This window comes from Nicotiana attenuata, chromosome 10, assembly GCF_001879085.1.
Source record: "Nicotiana attenuata strain UT chromosome 10, NIATTr2, whole genome shotgun sequence".
Classification (NCBI taxonomy): Eukaryota; Viridiplantae; Streptophyta; class Magnoliopsida; order Solanales; family Solanaceae; genus Nicotiana; species Nicotiana attenuata.
In genome coordinates this window covers 43,108,713-43,129,470 of record NC_031998.1, presented here as the reverse complement: position 1 = coordinate 43,129,470, position 20,758 = coordinate 43,108,713, and the positions used below count along the sequence as shown (strand labels likewise).

Here is a 20,758-nt window from a genome sequence, read left to right as displayed (position 1 = left end):
ATCTGATATGGTTCACACTTCACATTTCCTTCTCTGATTTTGATTTAATTTTGATTCAATTGGTTCATTCAATAATTCATTTTAATTATTAAAAGTAAAGAAATGGTACTACATTGTTTCAATACATCTTACATGTTTCATTGTCTTTTTATTGATTGTGATATTGCTATACTTTTTTTTCTTTGTATCAAAACTCATGACATAAAAAAGGTATACGAGATGGTCTTTGTTTTATTTATACATATCTCCAAAAAAATATTTCAATACACAAGTTATAAATGGGTGATGCAAAGGCAAGAGGACGTGATCTACCTAATTATTTTTTGTTGCTAATCATGAAGTTCATATGTTCTAACTACTAAATTAAATTTATGAATTAACCCAAATATTATATTATTTATAGAGGAAAAGGGTGTTTTCTTTCTCATTTAAATTAAAAAGAGATAATATCTTCAAGCATACTAATCTTTTTATAAATTCACTTGCATTCTTTATGATCGCGCGAAATATCCTCAATATGTAATATTCATTTTCCTTTTCCTTCGCCTTCAATTCCCTTTTTGTTGCTTCTTGTCGCCGCAGTGTATGTTGTTCTTCCTCTCTCTTCCCTCTTTCCCGTGTACATGCGCCTACTCCCCCAGTACCTCCTTCTAGGGTTTAGCAGAACACTATTTGAAGCTTTACAATGCTGGATTATCCTTCCTGTTATGATTTTTCTGTCCAAAATTTGTTCGTTGAGGTCAATTTTTGAGCTTTGAATGGCATTGGGAGATTTGATGACTTCTCGGTCCTCGCAATCATTGGCGACAGTTATTGTGGAGGACTTTGCGAATCACGAAGAGAGGATTAGTAATAGGGATTCAGAGACTGCTCATAGTAGCTATATTGCTGACAATGCGACTACGACGATGACGACAAGTATGGCTTATATGCCGCAGAATATACTGTTTTGTGAGCTTCGGCATGACCGGTTTGAGGAATATGTTCCGTCTGGACCGTCTCGTACTGGTTTAATCTCCAAATGGCGGATTAAGCATCGAGTAAGATGTGATTCTTTTCATTTACACATCTTAGTTTTTGTCAATTTTGTAGTAGTAGAAGATACTGTGTGAATTTGGAAGCACATTAATCATTGGTGACGTTAGATTAAATGTTTAGGTACTTCCTTGAATAAATGTTTCTTCTCCATATGAACATTGATTGTTCTATTCGTCTTCCTGGTACTATGGGTGCAAAGAGGTCCCTGATCAATGCATTTATGAACGTATGGATAATGGTTGGCCTCTTGAATTGGTTTATGCACTGAGGTTTTCAAAATTTCTCCCACAAATTATCAATTATGACCCTCTAGCACTTATAAAAAAATAACTGTCTTCTCCCTAGGTGGAAGGTCCACCCGTTTTTTATATTTGTTAAAAGTAGTATGTTAATTGCAGTGACAAGTACTGTAGAAATAATTACAGGGTGGCTACATTAGGAATTATGTAATGAGTTTCAGAATTATCAACCATGTCCACAGTGTCATTTGCAAGAGTCACACCTTTTTTTGGACTCTTGCATTCTTTTCGTCCCAAATAGTCCATCAAATCACTGAAGGAATGGTATTCCAGATTTTCCTTTTTATCTTGCCCAAACCTCGCAGCTGTCAACACTGTAAAAGCTCATTTGTTGTCATTGGCATTACCCATCTAACTCCTAAAATGTTGAGAAAAAAGCCCCATACCTGCATGGTGAACAAACAATGTAGAAATAAATGATTGGCATCTTGGGTTTTTTGGTCACATTGCAAACATTTGCTGCATATGTTGACTTCCCTTTTCTGAAGATTGTTGTGTGTAAGACAGGGATTGTTGTGTGTAAGACAGGCACCTCTTGCCACCAACCAAGAGAAACATTCAACTTTCAATGGTGCCATATTTTTTCAAATGCATCTCCAAGGCCAATTTATATCGGGGGGACTTTAAATGCTTTAACGAAGAACAAACCTTTTGTATTTCTATTCCACCTCAAATTATCAGGTGTAGACAGTAGGGGAGGAACATGAAATTGTGAAAGCATAGAGGCAAGACTGCTCGTCTCCCAGTCAGTAATATTGTGTTTGAATGTGATACTTCAACCAAAAACATATCAATATTCTGCTAATGATGCTTCCTGATTTTGTACCAAAGTAAACATGCAAGGATATTGATTCCTTAACGGAGAAGTACCCAGGCATGCATCATTCTAGAATCTCTCACGCCATTGCCAACTCCTATAGATGAAAGGGATCAAAAAGCTTACTAGTGAGCCCCACATGCCTCCAGGCGTGACATTTGCTAGGAATACTAGATTGTTTGGTGATCGATAGATTAAGAAGACCAAATTTTGTTACAAGGACATTTCTCCATAGTGCTCCTTCTTTGTTAAACCTCCGGGCCACTTGTATGGTAGACTAATGCTATGAGCCCTCAAGTCTTGACCCAAACGTCCTGCTTTTTTATCGGTAAATACCCCCCCCCCCCCTAGTTTACCAGGTTAAAATGTCGTATGTTCTTTATTACCTTGCCACATGAAATCTCTATTTAGTTTATCCATTCTTTGCACCACAGAAGCCGGTAGAGGGAACAAGAACATAGTGCATGTGAGTAGGGAATCTATTACACTATTGATTAGCACTAGCCTTCTCCCAAGTGAGAGATATTTCTTCTTACAACAGGAGAGTTGCTTTTGACACTTCTCCAAGATATCATCCGAAATTGCAGTAGTATTCACCTTGTTTCCCAAAGAGAGGCTCAAATATTTGGTAGGGAGGGAATCTACTGTACAATCCATAATGCTTACAATCTCCTATGGGGGAACATCATTTACAGGCAAAGAACACTCTTGGAGTAATTAAGCCTTCCATGACAAAAGTGAAAAGAAAAGGAGAGGCGGGATCTCCTTGTCTTAAGCCTTTGTATGATGCAAAGAAACCTTTTGGGAGATTCATTTATGATAATGGGCAACTTTACAGTGGAGATGCAAAAGTGAATCCATTTGACCCATTTTTCACCAAAGACCATAGACTTTAGCATGTTGATAAGGAATCCCAATGCACAATATCAAAAGCTTTCGGAATGTCTAGCTTACACAAAATTCTAGCCTTTCCTTGCATCAGTTTGCAGTCAAGACACTCATTTACGATAAGAGAAGCATCTGTTATCTGTCTGCCACTCACAGGAGCCGTTTGGGGAAGGGGAAACCAGCTTGCTCATAACTGTTTTAAGTCTGTTAGCAAGAAGTTTGACAGCACCTTATAAAAATTACCAATCAAACCTATTGGTCTATAAACCTTTAGCTTAGCACCTGCTTTCTCGGGAATAAGAGCAATATATGAGTCATTTAGGCTTCTTTCAATACTTCTATGGGAATGAAAATGGTTTATGGCTTTGATAAAGTCATGTTTAATCTCGGGATATTTTATTTTCCAGTTGTGATTTACACCTTGAAAAAAGTTTATGTGAAAAAGTTAAGCTCTCACCTAGACCTCTAATCTAGTAGAGCTTGGTGAGACGAGGCTGTTATGTACTGATGTCTTAGTTTCTTTTTATCATTTCCTAAATTTTTAATGACAGTTTCTCTAATGGTAATGTATCTTGTGTGCCCTTTCTGACTTTTGCTAAATTGATGTTACTCAATAATCTGGTGTGCGTGCTTTAACCTTGTAGTGCTTTAGTTGCTACTATCTTCTTCAACTTAAGTAACCATTGAAATAAAAATGATTTAAAGATGTATTATGTAATTATTTTCGTCTTTGCGTAAAAGGTTGTTTAGAGATGCTTTATTTAGACCCAAAAGAAAAGGTTGATTTTAAGATGTTATTGCAGCACAACAGTTTTGCAAATTTTTGAAGATAAGATTTGGATTTTCAAATGCTTGATTAGATTTATTTATACCTGTTGCTCGTTGTATTATGTAAAAAGAGAAAATCTTACACATGTAGTACTTGATGACCTTTTGTTTCTATCTTATTTTTTGAGCTAGCTAGTATCTTACAGAGCAATGAGCTTCGTTCTCATAGAGTAAACAAATGTTTGATATCTTTACCTCTATTACATCTAAGCGTACAAAACGTTTTGCAGATGAAGACGGGATGTGTTGCCCTTCTGTTGTGTTTGAACATCAGCGTTGATCCACCTGATGTAATAAAGATATCTCCTTGTGCTCGAATGCAGTGTTGGATTGGTACGCTAAAATCTTCTTCTTTTGCTTCTAAAAGAACAAGTTTTTCTTCTTCTTTTTGCTACTATTCCTTATCTTTTTAGACACGGTGAATATTTTACTGACGTGATTACTCAGGTATAGGGGCACACAAGATGTAAATAGTTATGCACAAAGATATGATTCTCTACGAAGAACACCAAATCATCTATGCTAACTGGACCTCATTGGTGCTCTAAAAATTGAGTAAAACCAAAAGACATGCTACTTAAGTAGTATCCACCCTTAAAAAGTTCACATGCTGCTGGTGGGAGGTAGCAGGTAGTACCCTGTAGATTTAGTCGAGGTGTACGCAAGCTGGTCCGAACACCAAGATTTTAAAAAAAAATCTCATGTTTCTTTCTGTTCATACAACTTACATTAAGGCCAAAGGTGTTACATCCTAAGCTCTACACCTCCTTTACCTTCGTTTGAAGGCCCAATTGAATAACAAATCCTTGATTGTGATTTCTGTCATCCACTGGATGCAGAAAGAGTTTAACACAGTTAACCATAACTGATTTTCAACCTGATAGTGTAACAGTAGGTGATCAATCTCTCATGTAGCACCAACTGACCTATGTAGTCCTTTCTTCCTCTAGTTTTTCATTGTGAGATGGTCTCCCTTACTGCTAACCAAGTGAAAAAACAGATCTTATTTGGAGTTTTGAGAATGCATGCCCATAAGTGTGGGAAGGAAAGGTGTTACAATTAGGAGCTTATACTCTGACATGTAAATTCAAGGCTCTTTTGCAAAATTTCGCATGTCATATCACAGGAGTATATGCTCCTAATTGTGACACTGAGAGGAAAGCTGTATGGGGGGAAATAGGGGCAGTAAGAGGATTGATGGAAGGGCCATGGGCTGTTTGTGGTGACTTCAATGTCACTAGATTTCCCTCGGAAAAAAGGAATTGCAACAGAAGGTCTAGAGCTATGGTGGAGTTCTCAGATTTTATCGAAGACATGGAACTTATTGATCTCCAATTAGAAGGGGGAACTTATACTTGGTTCAAAGGAGATAATCAGATCATAGCATCCAGAATTGACAGAATCTTAATTTCAGAAGATTGGGATGACAGATTCAAGAACATAAAACAAGTAGTCCTACAAAGGCTGATATCAGACCATGTTCCTATCTCACTACAGTGTGGGCCTTGGGAGCAAACCAAATCCTACTTTAAGTTTGATAATTGGTGGTTGAATACTGAAGGCTTTATAGACAGGATCAGAGAATGGTGGACCTCTTTTGAATTTCACGGGAGGCCCAATTATGTGTTAGCATGCAAACTCAAAGCTTTAAAGGGCAAACTCAGAGAATGGAGCAAAAGTAGCCAAGGAAACTTGGGGGTTCAAAGAACCAAGCTTCTAAAACATTTGGCAGTCTTTGATGCCATTCAAGAAACAAGAGCATTGACTGAGGAGGAATCCCTCATGGAATATGAGGAACATCTGAAAAATGAAGAAGTTGCATGGAAGCAAAGATCTAGGGCTCTGTGGCTTAAGGAAGGAGACAGGAACACTAAGTTTTTTCACCAAATTGCTAATGCGCGTAAAAGATGCAACAACATCGATCAACTAGTGGTGAATGATGAAACAATTGAGGAACCTGGGAGAATCAAGCTTGAGATCATTGAATTCTACAAGAATCTTTATTCAGAAGCTATGGAATGGAGACCTGAAGTCAATTTCGGCAACTGTCCCACAATATCAGAAGAAGAAAAAGAGCTTCTACAAAGCAACTTTGAAGAACAAGAAGTGCTATCTTGTTTGAAGCTATGTGCAGTAGATAAGGCTCCAGGGCCTGATGGATACACTATGGGTTTCTTCATAAAATGTTGGGACATTTTGAAACAAGATATCATGGAGGCTCTCCATAATTTCCATTCTCAGGAATTGTTTGAAAGAAGCTTCAATGCAACATACATAGCTTTGATTCCTAAGAAGATTGGAGCTAAGGAACTCAGGGACTTCAGGCCTATAAGCTTAATAGGCAGCTTTTATAAGCTGCTTTCGAAGATTCTAACAGAGAGACTCAAAAGGGGGATTAACAAATTGGTGGATGCACAGCAGATGGCTTTTATCATAGGAAAACAAATAATGGATGCTGTTCTAATAGCCAATGAAGCAGTAGATTCAAGAAACGAACTAAAAAACCCAGGAATTTTGTGCAAACTAGACATTGAGAAGGTATATGCTCATGTGAATTGGAGATTCTTGTTGAAAATGCTGGAACTAATGAGTTTTGGGAAGAAATGGATCAACTGGATGAGAGCTTGCATATCTTCAGTTAAATTCTCCATTCTCATTAATGGATTCCCAGAAGGTTTCTTCCCTGCACAAAGAGGACCCAGACAAGGAGATCCCCTATCTCCTTTTCTCTTCATAATTGCTATGGAGGGGCTGAACAATATGATCAAAACTGCAAAAATCTATGGATGGATCAAAGGTTTCGAGGTAGCAAGAAGGGGCAACAACAATCTGTAGATTACATATCTCCAATATGCTGACGACACTCTAATTTTTTGTGATGCAAAAGAAGAACAGTTGAGGTATTTGAGAATCATCCCGGTCTTGTTTGAAGGTACCTCAAGATTGCATATCAATTGGAAAAAAAGTTATCTGTATCCAATCAATGATGTGCCTGAGATGGAGCAACTACCACTGATTTTGGGAGGTGTAGTAGGATCTCTTCCTGCTATCTATCTGGGCATGCCTTTAGGTGCTAAGTCCAAGTCCAAGGAGATATGGAATACAGTCATTGAAAAATGTGAGAAGAAGTTATCCAGATGGAAAGCTCAGTACCTTTCTATGGGAGGAAGATTGATTCTGATCAATTCAGTACTTGACTCACTTCCTACATACATGATGTCACTCTTTCCCATCCATGTAAGTGTTATTCAGAGACTGGATAAACTCAGAAGATCTTTCCTTTGGCAAGGAAACACAGAAAAGAAGGGGTATCACCTAGTGAAATGGAAATCTCGGACGATTGTCAAAAACAAAGGTGGGCTAGGCATCAGGAACTTAAAAAATCAAAACAAGGCTCTTAAAATGAAGTGGTTACGGAGATTCTCTCAAGAACCTCAATCCTTATGGTGTAATGTCATCAAAGCTAAGTATGGAGAGGAAAACAGCTGGGTTTCAAAGGAAGTCAATACAACATATGGGGTTAGTTTATGGAGATCCATCAGAACACTCTGGCCTATATTGAAGAGCCAATCCTGCATCAGAGTGAAGAGTGGTACCAAAACTTCCTTCTGGAAGGATAATTGGACGGGATCTGGAAGCTTGATGGAACTATTTCCTGATATGTATGGTTTAGCTCAACACCAGCAAAAGACAATAGCTAAAATGTAGACCCCTCAAGGTTGGGATCTGATACTTAGAAGAAGGCTGAATGACTGGGAGCTGACGAGGTTGACTGAACTTTACAAGCAACTGGAAGCATTCAAAGGCCTTCAGAATGGTAGGGATGCACTATGGTGGAAGGGCCACAACAGAGGAATCTACAAGGTGAATGAGGCTTACAAGATGCTTAATCATACTAATGTATAAATCACTAACTGGCCATGGAAACATATCTGGAAAGTTAAGATACCTTACAAGGTATCTTGTTTCACTTGGTTACTTGCAAAGGAGGCAGTCTTGACCTAGGATAATCTTATGAAGAGAGGGATTCCACTGTGCTCTAGGTGTTTTTTATGTGGGGAAACAGTTGAGATGGTTAGCCATCTATTTCTACACCGCAGGATCACAGATCAACTATGGAAGATATTCATTAACCTCAGAGGTTTTTGATGGACAATGCCCTCTAAGATTACTGAAGTGCTCACTAGTTGGGATGAAGCTGGAACTGGAGCTAGAAGCAGAGATAGATGGAGGACTGTCCCCGCATGTATATGGTGGACAATATGGAAAGAGAGAAACTCTAGATGTTTTGAGGATAGTAGCAATTCAATACAGAAGATCAAAATGAATTGTGTCCTACTTTTTTATTTTTGGTGTAAACAAAAGTGGCCAGAAGATACTGTATCGATCCTAGAAGTCCTAGAATACTGCTAGGATTGTAGCTCAGTACTCTATCCTTTTGCATATTGTAAATATGGTTTCAGTACAACCTATGTACTGTTATATATCAATACACACAAATGTTACCTTCTCAAAAAAAAATAAGTGTGGGAATAGTGGGAAAATTGTGATCCTTTCTACTCGACACCTTTGGTCGATGTGTTTTACTGATGCCCGCTTCTGATTTCATATTCAACATAGGCCTCTCCTAGTAAGACATTGTTCAACTTAGGCGAAGAGCTTGCCGTTATGATTTTTTTGGGGGTTTGTGGGGGGGATGAATAGCTTTCTAGTGCTCTGTTGTCAAAGCCTTTCTCTTGATTTTTCGTCCATCATGTCCAATCAAGAGCAATATGGGCAATCCTCCCGTTTCTTTCGTCTTGTTTCTCTAGATTATGTTCTCATTTTGGACATCTGTTACATTTTTTACTTACCTTTGGATTTCACTCAATACATCTTCCAGTGACAAATTCCTACACTCAATTTCCCTCTGCCAATTCTTACACCCCGCCTTGTTCTTTCATGATTTTAACCCTCTAATGTGAAGTCTCCTGCCCCCTAGGAATCTCTCCCCTCTAGCTTTTGCCCTTTTGTAAATAATAATCTTTGCAGGTTCTTCAGGACTCTCAGTCCGTCACATAGCATTTGCTGAAGGTTCTGTGCCATACTTGTGGAGTAGCTTTTTGGGAACCTTTGTAGTATTTCTGGTCTGTGTTCATGTTGTTGCTTATGTTATCACTATGACAACACAATAGTTGATAGTACTTCTTGTCTGATCTGTTGTTTTACTCGAATCTATTTTGGTATCAGCTATCCTGGCTTAGTAAACAGTTTATATTCTCTTGGGGAGGGGGGATGAATTTAGTTAATATTTTACCTCTTAGTTGCATTCAGCAATTTTCAAATCCTAGTGCTTGAAAATTTTGTCAACCAGCATTTATTTAAGCACTTGCTCTTATTCCCATATGACAGATCCATTTTCTGTGGCACCTCAAAAAGCCCTTGAAACAATTGGGAGAACATTGAATGAACAATATGAGAGGTGGCAACCTAGGGTAAGCAAAATGTTTTTGTGTTAATAGATATCATGCGTGGACAAGGTCTAGGCTGTATTATTGTGGTGAGGTAATCAATAATTTAATTATAGATGACCCAAATATCTAACTATATGTAGGCACGCTACAAGATCTCCTTGGATCCTACTGTTGATGAAGTTAAGAAACTTTGCACAACATGTAGAAAGTATGCCAAGTCGGAACGAGTTCTGTTCCATTATAATGGACATGGTGTGCCGAAACCAACATCCAATGGTGAAATTTGGCTATTTAATAAGGTTTTCTTTCTTACTCAAATTGATTTCTCAGAGCTGTTGTGATATCTGTCTTTTTCTTATTGGGACATCTGGTTTAGAGTTATACGCAGTATATCCCATTGCCGATTACAGACCTGAACTCTTGGTTGAAGACACCATCGATCTATGTCTTTGACTGCTCAGCTGCTGGGATGATTGTTAATACCTTTTTAGAGGTACATATTGTAATAATGCATTACATGCTTAACGATGAGGTGATCTACCCATCTGCTAAAAAAGGCTGATGGAAGGAGACACAAAATTTAAGGCTAATCAGTTACCTGGTGATTTGTTTAATGCAGCTCCAAGACTTGACTGTCTCTGATTCCTCTGCCCCTTCTACAAGAGATTGTATTCTGCTTGCTGCTTGTGAAGAACATGAGACACTTCCTCAAAGTGCTGAATTTCCTGCTGATGTTTTTACTTCCTGCCTCACAACTCCAATCAAAATGGCATTGAGATGGTGACATGCTCTCAGCAAGAGTTGTTTATCCTTTATCCTTCCCCACTTTTTCCTGCTTTCTCCTAAACCTGGTCAATTCTACAATGGGGCGAACTAGCTGCAATACTTGATTGTTGGAAACGTTGGCATACCTTCAGTGGGTTTGGTTCCCAACTGATGGAATATTATGTTTTTCTCTCTTTATGGTATTCCATAAATTATCTTAAACAGCATGTCTTATTTAACCATATATTTGGAAAGTTAGAACAGCCTTTCTCACCAAAAGAATACTTGAGCAACAGGACAAGTCTCTTTGAAGCCCCAAAGTTACATGGCACCTCATATTTCAGGAACCACATGGTTGTCTATTATGCCAATCGTTGCTATAGATTAATATGCTGTCTTAGGGAATTTCCACTTTGTATGTTTGAATATACTCTTAGTTATCTGTGCCTGCTTCAAGTTTGATGTTTGTTGTCAGAATTCCTTGATAAGCTGCTATTTTCTTTCAACCGTTATGACTAATCTTTTATTTCAAAAGAAATGCTTTGTGTACCGAGCTGCCTTTTTGTTTTCTTTTTCTTTTTAGCCTTTTGGTCAAATATGTTATAATCTACTTAATTCTGTTTTTGGCTGTTAGGTTTTGCACACGGTCATTGATTCGTGAGTCACTTGATTATGGTCTAGTAGATCGAATTCCTGGACGCCAAACTGATCGAAAGACACCTCTTGGTGAATTGAATTGGATTCTCACTGCAGTAACTGACACAATTGCCTGGAATGTTCTACCACGAGGTAATGTGATAGACTAGTTAGTTTGATGCAGTTTTCTTAATCCTTTTTGCAGTTTAAACTCTTTCTAATCTGTGAGCTTCAAAACCACAGATCTATTTCAAAAATTGTTCAGGCAAGACCTATTAGTTGCTAGTTTATTCAGAAATTTTTTACTTGCTGAAAGAATCATGCGTTCTGCAAATTGTTCACCAATTTCATACCCAATGCTACCACCTACTCATCAACACCACATGTGGTAACTACACGAAACACTCAACAATCTACTCAAATTCATGTATTACCTTCCCCTCATTGGGGTCTGCACTTGTCTCACAGGGATGCTTGGGACATGGCAACAGAAATCTGCCTTTTGCAGCTTCCTACTTTGATTGATGATCCGAATGTGGAATTTCAGGTGGGGTAATGATTTGATTGTATACTATATTCTCAAAAATTTGGTCCATGTATCTTTTCAAGATTAAATGTTTCCCATCTTTTGATTTCTTCAGCCTAGCCCATTCTTCACGGAACAGTTGACAGCTTTTGAGGTTTGGCTTGACCATGGATCAGAGAATAAAAATCCACCAGAGCAGTTGCCCATTGTTCTACAGGTAAGAATTCTTATGGTTCAAATAAAAGGAATGGCATTCTTGGTTCTTCTTACCATGAAATGGTGGCTTTAAGTAGTGCATGTTTCCTCATTCCCGCACTCCTTTCAATTCTTATGACTTAATATGATGAAAATGTGGAGTGAAAACATTTGGTTGCTAGCATTCTTGTTCCTTGATGAAGCCTCAATTGACCTCTGTGCATTTGCTTAAATTTGGTTAATCGGAGAATTTTTTTGGATATCATGCTAAAATTTAGAATAATAGAATGTTCTCATGTAAAGAGAAAAATAACCAGAATGTCATTTCATTACGTGAGGAATGGTTATCTCTCTTATATTACTTGACGAAGCCTCAGATGACCTCTCTGCATTTGCTTCAGTTTGTTTAAACAGGAGAATTTATTTTGGATATCATGCTAAAATTTAGAATAATAGAATGCTCTCATGTAAAGAGAAAAATAACCAGAATGTCATTTCATTACGTGAGGAATGGTTCTCTCTCTTATATTACTTGACGAAGCCTCAGTTGACCTCTCTGCATTTGCTTCAGTTTGTTTAAACAGGAGAACAATTTTCTGGATATTATGCTAAAATTTAGAATAATAGAATGTTCTCATGTAAGGAGAAAAAAGTAACCAGAATGTCATGTCATTATATGAGGAACAGTTAACTCTCTTATATTTACTTAAAAGGTCATCAAGTATTGGATACTCCTCTCAGCACAATTGGGTCTTCATTTGTTTCATGTTTTGCTTACTGTGTTTTTTTTGCTCGAGTAATCTAACAATCTATGGCAGATTATTGCACTATTTTTGTCAGTTCTGGTGTATCCCATTTCCCAACTATTGCAGAAGCAAATTACCACTAGGCAAGTAATTAAAGTTTCTGATGGTAAAACAGCAGAAGCATTGGTTTTAGTAATGTTAGTCTCAGTTAAAACAATTTCTTAGTTTTTTTTGGTAGGGTTTTCTCGAAGAATAGTCGGTACCATTCATTTCGCGAGCAAATATGTTTATTTGAATTGTGAAGTTTGTCTAGATTTACTTGGTATATATCCTCTTGACCCAACAGAAGGATGCATAAATTGAAAACCATAGTTCTCCCTAAGATACAAACTTATTGTGAATTATCTTGCGAATTTTTTCCTATTTATTAGGTTCTCTTCAGTCTTCACACCCTCGAGGGCTTTGTTATTTTGGTGCACTTTTCTCTTTGTATGGGATGATAACCAGGTTATTCTTTGTTATTAGGTGTTACATACTCAATGCCACCGGTTCCGTGCACTGGTTCTTCTTGGGAGATTTCTCGATATGGGACTTTGGGCTGTAGATCTGGTACTTATTGGTGGTGCTGCATTTCAAGTTTCTTGTTAATTAGGCTGGTTGCATACAACTTTCTGCGTCTAATTTTCAAGTAATACTTAAGTGAGCAATTTTACTTCCAGGTCTTGTCTGTTGGAATATTTCCTTACGTTCTAAAGCTTTTGCAAACCACGGCTCCAGAACTTAGGCAAATTCTTGTCTTCATTTGGACGAAGATCCTTGCCGTTGATAAGGTACATGAATTGCTTTGACTCATCACCTGTGTCATTCTCATATTAAATTTCCTATGTTTCATTTTTATCTATATTGTTCCCCATATAAATGTCTCACCATCTCTTTCTGGACCTATTTACCATAAGTTCAAAAATAATAGACACGGTAGAGAGAATAGAGAAAATGCAAGAAAAGTGTGCTTCCCCTAGATTGCAGTACACAAAACATGTTTAACTCTAGTAAACTTTGGGGACTCAGCATGTGGAGTTGATGCCTTTTTTTTTTTGTTTGACATTGGAACAACAGTTCCTGCACTGTCCCATGTCTTGGCAAATCTGGGGATTCTTCACTAACCCATTTAGTATTAACTGGTGAAAATCTTTCGATGTGATCTGCAGCTGAAAGACAGAGGATAAGAAGCAGCATAAGGCTCTATGAAATTCTATCAATCTGTGTTTAATATGCAATTTGGAACAAAATAAATATTAGATGCTGTGATGGGAAAGCAGGGGACCCTTCCACAACAATAATAACGTCTTAATCACAAATTAGTTTGGGTTGGTCATATGGAACCTCAGTATCCATTCTACTCCATTAGATCCATTTCGTTCTAGTACGTGATAATTTATTCCGATGCGAAATGCCAGACCACGAGAGTGTGCCAACATAGCTAAACCTTAATCACAACTCTTTAGTGTCGTTTATTTGGATCTTTTCTTTCCATTGCATTCTATTCTTAGCTAAATGTGTAAGGATTTTGAGAGAACTTTCTTTTATGTGAATTTAGGTCTACCATGCCCCTTGTTAACACCTTGAATCATCATAGTACACTTACGGGTGCATTTAAAGATCTTTGTAGGACATTGTTCATCTTAGACGACCTGTCAATTTTGTCCTGTGTGTGTGTTATTTGTACCTTCTATCTAAAGTGATTATTATGATCTTCTCTAACCTTGTATGACCAATCATCTTAATATTCGCATTTCTAAAATGCTCATCTTGTCGATATGCTGGGCCATAGATGCTCAACAGTCACTCTCATGTTACATTGCTTGTTCTGCAAATGTTGGATAAAATTTACCTTTTGCTTTGGTATGTATCTTCATATAGCAAAGCAATCCGGTAGAGCTCTTCCATTTCAGTGATCCTATTTGGGTTCTATGTATTACATCTTATAGTAAAAGGAGCTATAGTCTTTAGAGTGTCCAGTTGACAGAACTTTCTTAGTGCTGTTTCTATCAACAACACAACTTGCTTAAAAAGCAAGTGTTTAAGCACATACAGAAATTTTAGCTGTTACTCTTAATCTTATTTTGTTTTTGTGATCTTGGAAACAATCCATTTGGATGCTTGCTTCACTATGGTAATATCACCAATAGGAAGTTAGTTCCCAACTTTTGGGTTTTTTGAAATTCTTTTTTTTTTTCGGGTACAGAACATCTCAAATTAATACATAATCTGCTTTATCTAAGTAATGAACTTACAGAAAACAAAACCTCCGGCCACGTCCATCGACCAAGTACTTTGGAAAGGAAGAGATAACCGCTGGATTTACTCAAGTAGTTCTGTGTTTTTTATATTTTCTTAGTATATTGAAGATCTTGAATGCTTTCTTATTCTTTATTCCGGTGTTACCTGAATCTACCGATATCTTTGTGGAATCTAATATATTGATAGAGTATTTTGCTTTTCTCCTTCGTTTAATGCTTGTCGCTGTGTTTGTTCTTTCTTTGATCGAATATACTATGTAGAAACTATGTATATTAAAGTGTTCAAATTTCTTTCTTTTCTTTCAGAATCTTCGTGCTGTCATTTGTCTTAGATAACTATTCTCTACTAGTTTGTGTTTCTTGATTCACTCTGTGTGATCTGATCCTCTAGTTTAATATTCATTTGATTAACCTTTTCCTGTGAGAAAACAGTCTTGCCAGGTTGACCTTGTTAAGGATGGTGGACATGTGTATTTCATTAGATTTCTCGACAGTGTTGAGGCTTATCCAGAACAAAGGGCAATGGCTGCATTTGTCTTGGCAGTCATTATTGATGGTTACAGACAGGGTCAGGCGGCCTGTATTGAAGCAGGGCTAATTAATGTCTGCCTGAAGCATCTTCAGGGATCAATTCCTAATGATGCACAAACTGAACCACTGTTTCTTCAATGGCTGTGCCTCTGTCTGGGAAAGCTCTGGGAGGATTTCACCGAGGCACAAGTGCTAGGTTTGCAGGCAGATGCAAACCTAGCACTTGTTATGATCTAAAGTGATTATTATGATCTTCTCTAACCTTGTATGACCAATCATCTTAATATTCGCATTTCTAAAATGCTCATCTTGTCGATATGCTGGGCCATAGATGCTCAACAGTCACTCTCATGTTACATTGCTTGTTCTGCAAATGTTGGATAAAATTTACCTTTTGCTTTGGTATGTATCTTCATATAGCAAAGCAATCCGGTAGAGCTCTTCCATTTCAGTGATCCTATTTGGGTTCTATGTATTACATCTTATAGTAAAAGGAGCTATAGTCTTTAGAGTGTCCAGTTGACAGAACTTTCTTAGTGCTGTTTCTATCAACAACACAACTTGCTTAAAAAGCAAGTGTTTAAGCACATACAGAAATTTTAGCTGTTACTCTTAATCTTATTTGTTTTTAGTGTATCTTGGACTACAATCCATTTNAATTTTAGCTGTTACTCTTAATCTTATTTTGTTTTTGTGATCTTGGACACAATCCATTTGGATGCTTGCTTCACTATGGTAATATCACCAATAGGAAGTTAGTTCCCAACTTTTGGGTTTTTTAAAATTCTTTTTTTTTTCGGGTACAGAACATCTCAAATTAATACATAATCTGCTTTATCTAAGTAATGAACTTACAGAAAACAAAACCTCCGGCCACGTCCATCGACCAAGTACTTTGGAAAGGAAGAGATAACCGCTGGATTTACTCAAGTAGTTCTGTGTTTTTTATATTTTCTTAGTATATTGAAGATCTTGAATGCTTTCTTATTCTTTATTCCGGTGTTACCTGAATCTACTGATATCTTTGTGGAATCTAATATATTGATAGAGTATTTTGCTTTTCTCCTTCGTTTAATGCTTGTCGCTGTGTTTGTTCTTTCTTTGATCGAATATACTATGTAGAAACTATGTATATTAAAGTGTTCAAATTTCTTTCTTTTCTTTCAGAATCTTCGTGCTGTCATTTGTCTTAGATAACTATTCTCTACTAGTTTGTGTTTCTTGATTCACTCTGTGTGATCTGATCCTCTAGTTTAATATTCATTTGATTAACCTTTTCCTGTGAGAAAAACAGTCTTGCCAGGTTGACCTTGTTAAGGATGGTGGACATGTGTATTTCATTAGATTTCTCGACAGTGTTGAGGCTTATCCAGAACAAAGGGCAATGGCTGCATTTGTCTTGGCAGTCATTATTGATGGTTACAGACAGGGTCAGGCGGCCTGTATTGAAGCAGGGCTAATTAATGTCTGCCTGAAGCATCTTCAGGGATCAATTCCTAATGATGCACAAACTGAACCACTGTTTCTTCAATGGCTGTGTCTCTGTCTGGGAAAGCTCTGGGAGGATTTCACCGAGGCACAAGTGCTAGGTTTGCAGGCAGATGCACCAGCAATATTTGTGCCTCTACTTTCTCAATCCCAGCCTGAGGTTTGTAGTTCAATTGTATGTCAAGTTGGTGTATTCTGTGGTTCTCCATTATTTGTTAGACTTCAACTAAGGAGCAACTTATTTCAGGTACGAGCTGCATCTGTTTTTGCACTAGGTACTTTACTTGATGTTGGATTTGATACATCTAGGGACGACATTATAGAGGATGAAGACTGCGATTATGAGGAGAAAGCTAGGGCAGAAGTCGTCATAATTAGGAGTCTTCTAAGTGTTGTTTCTGATGGAAGCCCTTTTGTACGAGCGGAGGTTGCTGTTGGTATGTTTTCACTGAATTAACACCCCTATCCCAGGAGACTTTTCATTGTGATGCACTTACTGTTGTTTTCTAACCTGCCTTCTGATTTCTCCTATATTTGATCTCTTCTTTTAAGAGTAGTATATTGTAGGTTTCAGTATTGTACCAATTTGATAAATTTGACGATAGTCTTAAAACAGCCTGCGATACATTTCTTGTATGATGAGGACACCTCCTGAACTAAATCTGACTAGACTATGAGTTTTGTTTATCTTTCACTTTGAAGACAAAGCCTAATGCTGAATAGTACCCATTATTTAATAGCATACTACTTGTTGAAAAATTTCTGAGTTGCTCTAGAGCAGGAAAAAGGAGAAGCGAAAAGCAAAAATAAGGATAGAGTGGTGAAATACTTTTCCGTGCTTGCCCTATAATTGTTCAAAAGAACAAATAGTTCAGCTGGCAATCGTTTCATACATGTTTGCATGAGTTATAATTTTTGCCAATGAATATCTACTCCCTTCATAGCACGTCTAATTCTCTGATTTCCTCCCATTCCTCTCCTCTTTATCTTGTGCCTGTACTACTATTATGCATACGATGTATGACTGAGCTAGTTCACATTGCTCCAACTTTGTAGTTTTGGCACGTTTTGCCTTTGGACATAACAAGCACCTGAAGTCGGTTGCAGCTGCATATTTGAAGTCGTCTAATTCCATGATCACTTCCTTGCCTTCTTTTGTGTTCAAGAGTTCAGGTAGTGGCTATACATCCCCAACTCATTATGTTCCACATGGAAATGTAGTTCCATCTCCTATTGCTCCTTTATTGAGAGTGGGAGGAGACAGTCAGTCTATATCTCGTGATGGGAGAGTCTCAACTAGCAGCCCTGTTGCAACACCTGGCTTCATGCATGGATCTCCTTTGTCCGATGATTCTTCTCAACATTTTGATTCTGAAAGATTGTTTGATGCTGTTAGCAATGGTGTTTTTAATCATATAAGACCCAGGCCACTACACAATTCACTCTATTCTCAGTGTGTGCTGGCCATGTGTGCCTTAGCAAAGGATCCATCACCTCGTGTTGCAGGTCTTGGCCGGAAAGTGCTTTCAATTATTGGGATTGACCAAGTTCTTGCCAAGTCTGTCAAGTCAACTGTTGAATCCGCAACAGCTCCTGGCTCTAATTTTGCTGGATTGAATCGATCGTCTTCTTGGTTTGACTTGAGTGGAGGTATATTTGGTGACTCGAAGGAGACTAAGAGTCAATACTATTTTAGTTTCTGTACACCCACAACCCACTACATAAGTATCAACCTTGATGTTCAACGTTCCTACAGATGCTCATTATGCCTTTTGAAGTAATCATTTTAACTGTTGCAGGTGGACATTTACCTCTGACTTTTAGGACTCCTCCTGTTAGTCCCCCTCGGTCCAGTTACTTAACAGGAATGCGAAGAGTTTATTCTTTAGACTTCAGGCCTCACCTAATGAGCTCTCCAGACTCAGGATTAGCTGATCCGCTCTTGGGTTCTGGCGGATCTTCTGGAGCTTCAGAATGCAGTTTTCTTCCACAGTCAACCATCTATAATTGGAGTTGTGGCCACTTCTCAAAGCCACTTCTTACTGCAGCTGATGATAGTGAAGAGATCATTGCTAAGAGAGAAGTGAAGGAAAAGTTAGCTCTTGACCTCATTGCAAAATGCCAGCACTGTTGTGAGTCGACTAGGCTCATGTTTCTTTCCCTCTCTCACCCCCATCTTTCATGTGTACTTGTCATCATTTATCTGGAACGCATCTAATATGGTCAATGCTAACTTCAATTTTTCAGCGGTGAGCAGACTGCATAATCAAATTGCCAGTTGGGATACAAAGTTTGAGAGTGGTACGAAAACTGCTTTGCTGCAGCCCTTCTCATCAATTGTGGTTGCTTCAGATGAGCGTGAATTGATCAGGTAGAGGAATCTCATTGGCCTGAATGAAGGCATTGTTTGCTATGGTTGCTTCGTCACGATCTTCTATTGCTGAACTGCGGGAAGGGTGGGTTAGTTCAAGTACTAGGTTAGTCTAATGGGAGCTATGTGTAATCTGTAGTTCGACCAACAATGCTGATTTGTTGGTAAGCAACCATTCTCTGGTGGAAAGACTAAATGCTGGTCAAAGTTAGGACACAAGTCCAGGAAATATGCTTCGTCTTAAATAATTCACATCTTCTTGGAGCTTCAAGAAAGAGAAGCCATTTATATTGAAATCCTTCTTTGACCTACTCTTGTATGATGCTCGGATCAGGTGTTCTTGTTGGTTATAAAATTTAATGATGTTTTAACATATAAGGTACGTCTAGAGGATATGAGTGATGGATTAATTTGTGGATAGGGGAATCGTGACCTCTTATTTACTTCACTGAATTGGAATCAAATATCATCTATATGGCGAGTGCTCAATTCTCGAGAAATCTCAAGCCTTTCCCTGTGATTCATGCTATGTTTCCCAACAGATTTGCTGCATCAGTTGCTTATTTTTGTTGTTCTTTCTCAGTCTTCTCACCCCTTACGCGCGTCACCTCAGAACAAATCTCAACTTTCTGGCAGTTAGGTTTGAGATGTTGAGTTTCTTTTACATGGTAAAGTTTTTGGCGATTAGGTTTGATATGTTAAGCTTCTTGTACGGGTTAGATGACTGGACAACATTCTACTAGTTTTATTTCTTTGTGCAGTTGCAGAAAATATCGTGGTTCTTGTGCCTTTGTGTATTACAGGGTGTGGAATTACAAGGAGGCTACCCTTCTTAACAGCTTCGACAACCATGGTTACCCTGATAAAGGAATTTCAAAGCTCTGCCTTGTGAATGAGCTTGATGAGAGCTTGCTCCTTGTTGCTTCAGGTAAACATCTGCTGTGACATATGGTTTTCTTTGGGTATTTGATGTTGCACAGATTTAATCAAGATTGATGGTTGATGCCTTAATTTTTAACAAAGTTATCTATAAAAGGTGATGGCAACATACGGATTTGGAAAGACTATACTGAAAGAGGTCAACAGAAACTAGTTTCTGCATTCTCTTCAATTCAAGGTCACAGACCTGTTGCGCGCAGTGTGAACGCTGTTGTGGATTGGCAGCAGCAGTCTGGATACCTGGTATGTATAACGTATTTGATTCTAAGAAGTTAGTAAATGAATGCAAAGCTGTCTGATATTTCCAATTTATTCTACGGAAAAGGGTTCAAAATGCCCCTAAACTATTGGAAAAGGTTTAAAAATACCCTTCATCCACCTATTGGGCTAAAAATACCCCTCCATCTACTTTTTTTATTCACTTATGCCCTTTGACCTTTAGGTCAATGCTAAATTAAAAATAATTATTATTCTTTTTTAAACTTACAAAAAAACTATTTTGCAAAATATTTTCGTTTTTTTAAAATAATGCACCAATAGTTCACTAATTTAGTAAAGTCTTCTTATATTTTTTTTTCAGAAAAAAATCATTTTTTTCAGTTTTTTTAAAGCATTTTTTTTTGTAAAAACTGAAAAAAAATGTTTTTAATAAAATATTTTCGTTTTTGAAAAAAAAAAATTTCATTTTTTTCAGTTTTTTTAAAGCATTTCGTTTTATTTTCATTTTTCAGTTTTTTTTAAAGAAATTTTTTTTTTGTTTTTTTAAGAAAACTGAAAAAAAATATTTTTCAAAAATGAAAATATNTTCAAAAACGAAAATAATTTAATGAAAATATTTTTTTCAGTTTTTAAAAAACGAAAATATTTTATTAAAAACACTTTTTTTCTGTTTTTACAAAAAAAATTTCAGTTTTTACAAAACAAAATGCTTTAAAAAA

General features: G+C 37.4%; 1 protein-coding gene across 7 annotated transcripts in view; it reads left to right on the top strand.

Moving 5' to 3' along the window:
• Positions 484–20,758, top strand: part of LOC109233403 (regulatory-associated protein of TOR 1-like) — a 24,670-nt gene continuing 4,395 nt past the window's right edge. Inside the window, exons 1-20 of one of the 7 annotated variants that reach the window (XM_019399266.1) lie at positions 484–1,040; positions 4,101–4,203; positions 9,262–9,344; positions 9,464–9,622; positions 9,700–9,816; positions 9,943–10,103; positions 10,723–10,877; positions 10,968–11,112; positions 11,193–11,271; positions 11,366–11,467; positions 12,717–12,800; positions 12,911–13,021; positions 14,924–15,226; positions 16,620–16,670; positions 16,758–16,947; positions 17,567–18,160; positions 18,310–18,642; positions 18,758–18,881; positions 19,643–19,809; positions 19,918–20,063. In XM_019399266.1, coding sequence (XP_019254811.1) covers positions 759–1,040; positions 4,101–4,203; positions 9,262–9,344; positions 9,464–9,622; positions 9,700–9,816; positions 9,943–10,103; positions 10,723–10,877; positions 10,968–11,112; positions 11,193–11,271; positions 11,366–11,467; positions 12,717–12,800; positions 12,911–13,021; positions 14,924–15,226; positions 16,620–16,670; positions 16,758–16,947; positions 17,567–18,160; positions 18,310–18,642; positions 18,758–18,881; positions 19,643–19,809; positions 19,918–20,063 — 3,489 coding nt within the window. In that variant the 5' untranslated portion in view covers positions 484–758. Of the gene's footprint in view, positions 1,041–4,100; positions 4,204–9,261; positions 9,345–9,463; positions 9,623–9,699; positions 9,817–9,942; positions 10,104–10,722; positions 10,878–10,967; positions 11,113–11,192; positions 11,272–11,365; positions 11,468–12,716; positions 12,801–12,910; positions 13,022–14,923; positions 15,227–16,619; positions 16,671–16,757; positions 16,948–17,566; positions 18,161–18,309; positions 18,643–18,757; positions 18,882–19,464; positions 19,550–19,642; positions 19,810–19,904; positions 20,064–20,758 lie in introns of those variants that run through there. The other 6 variants (XM_019399268.1, XM_019399269.1, XM_019399267.1 and 3 more) reach the window with 6 other exon arrangements.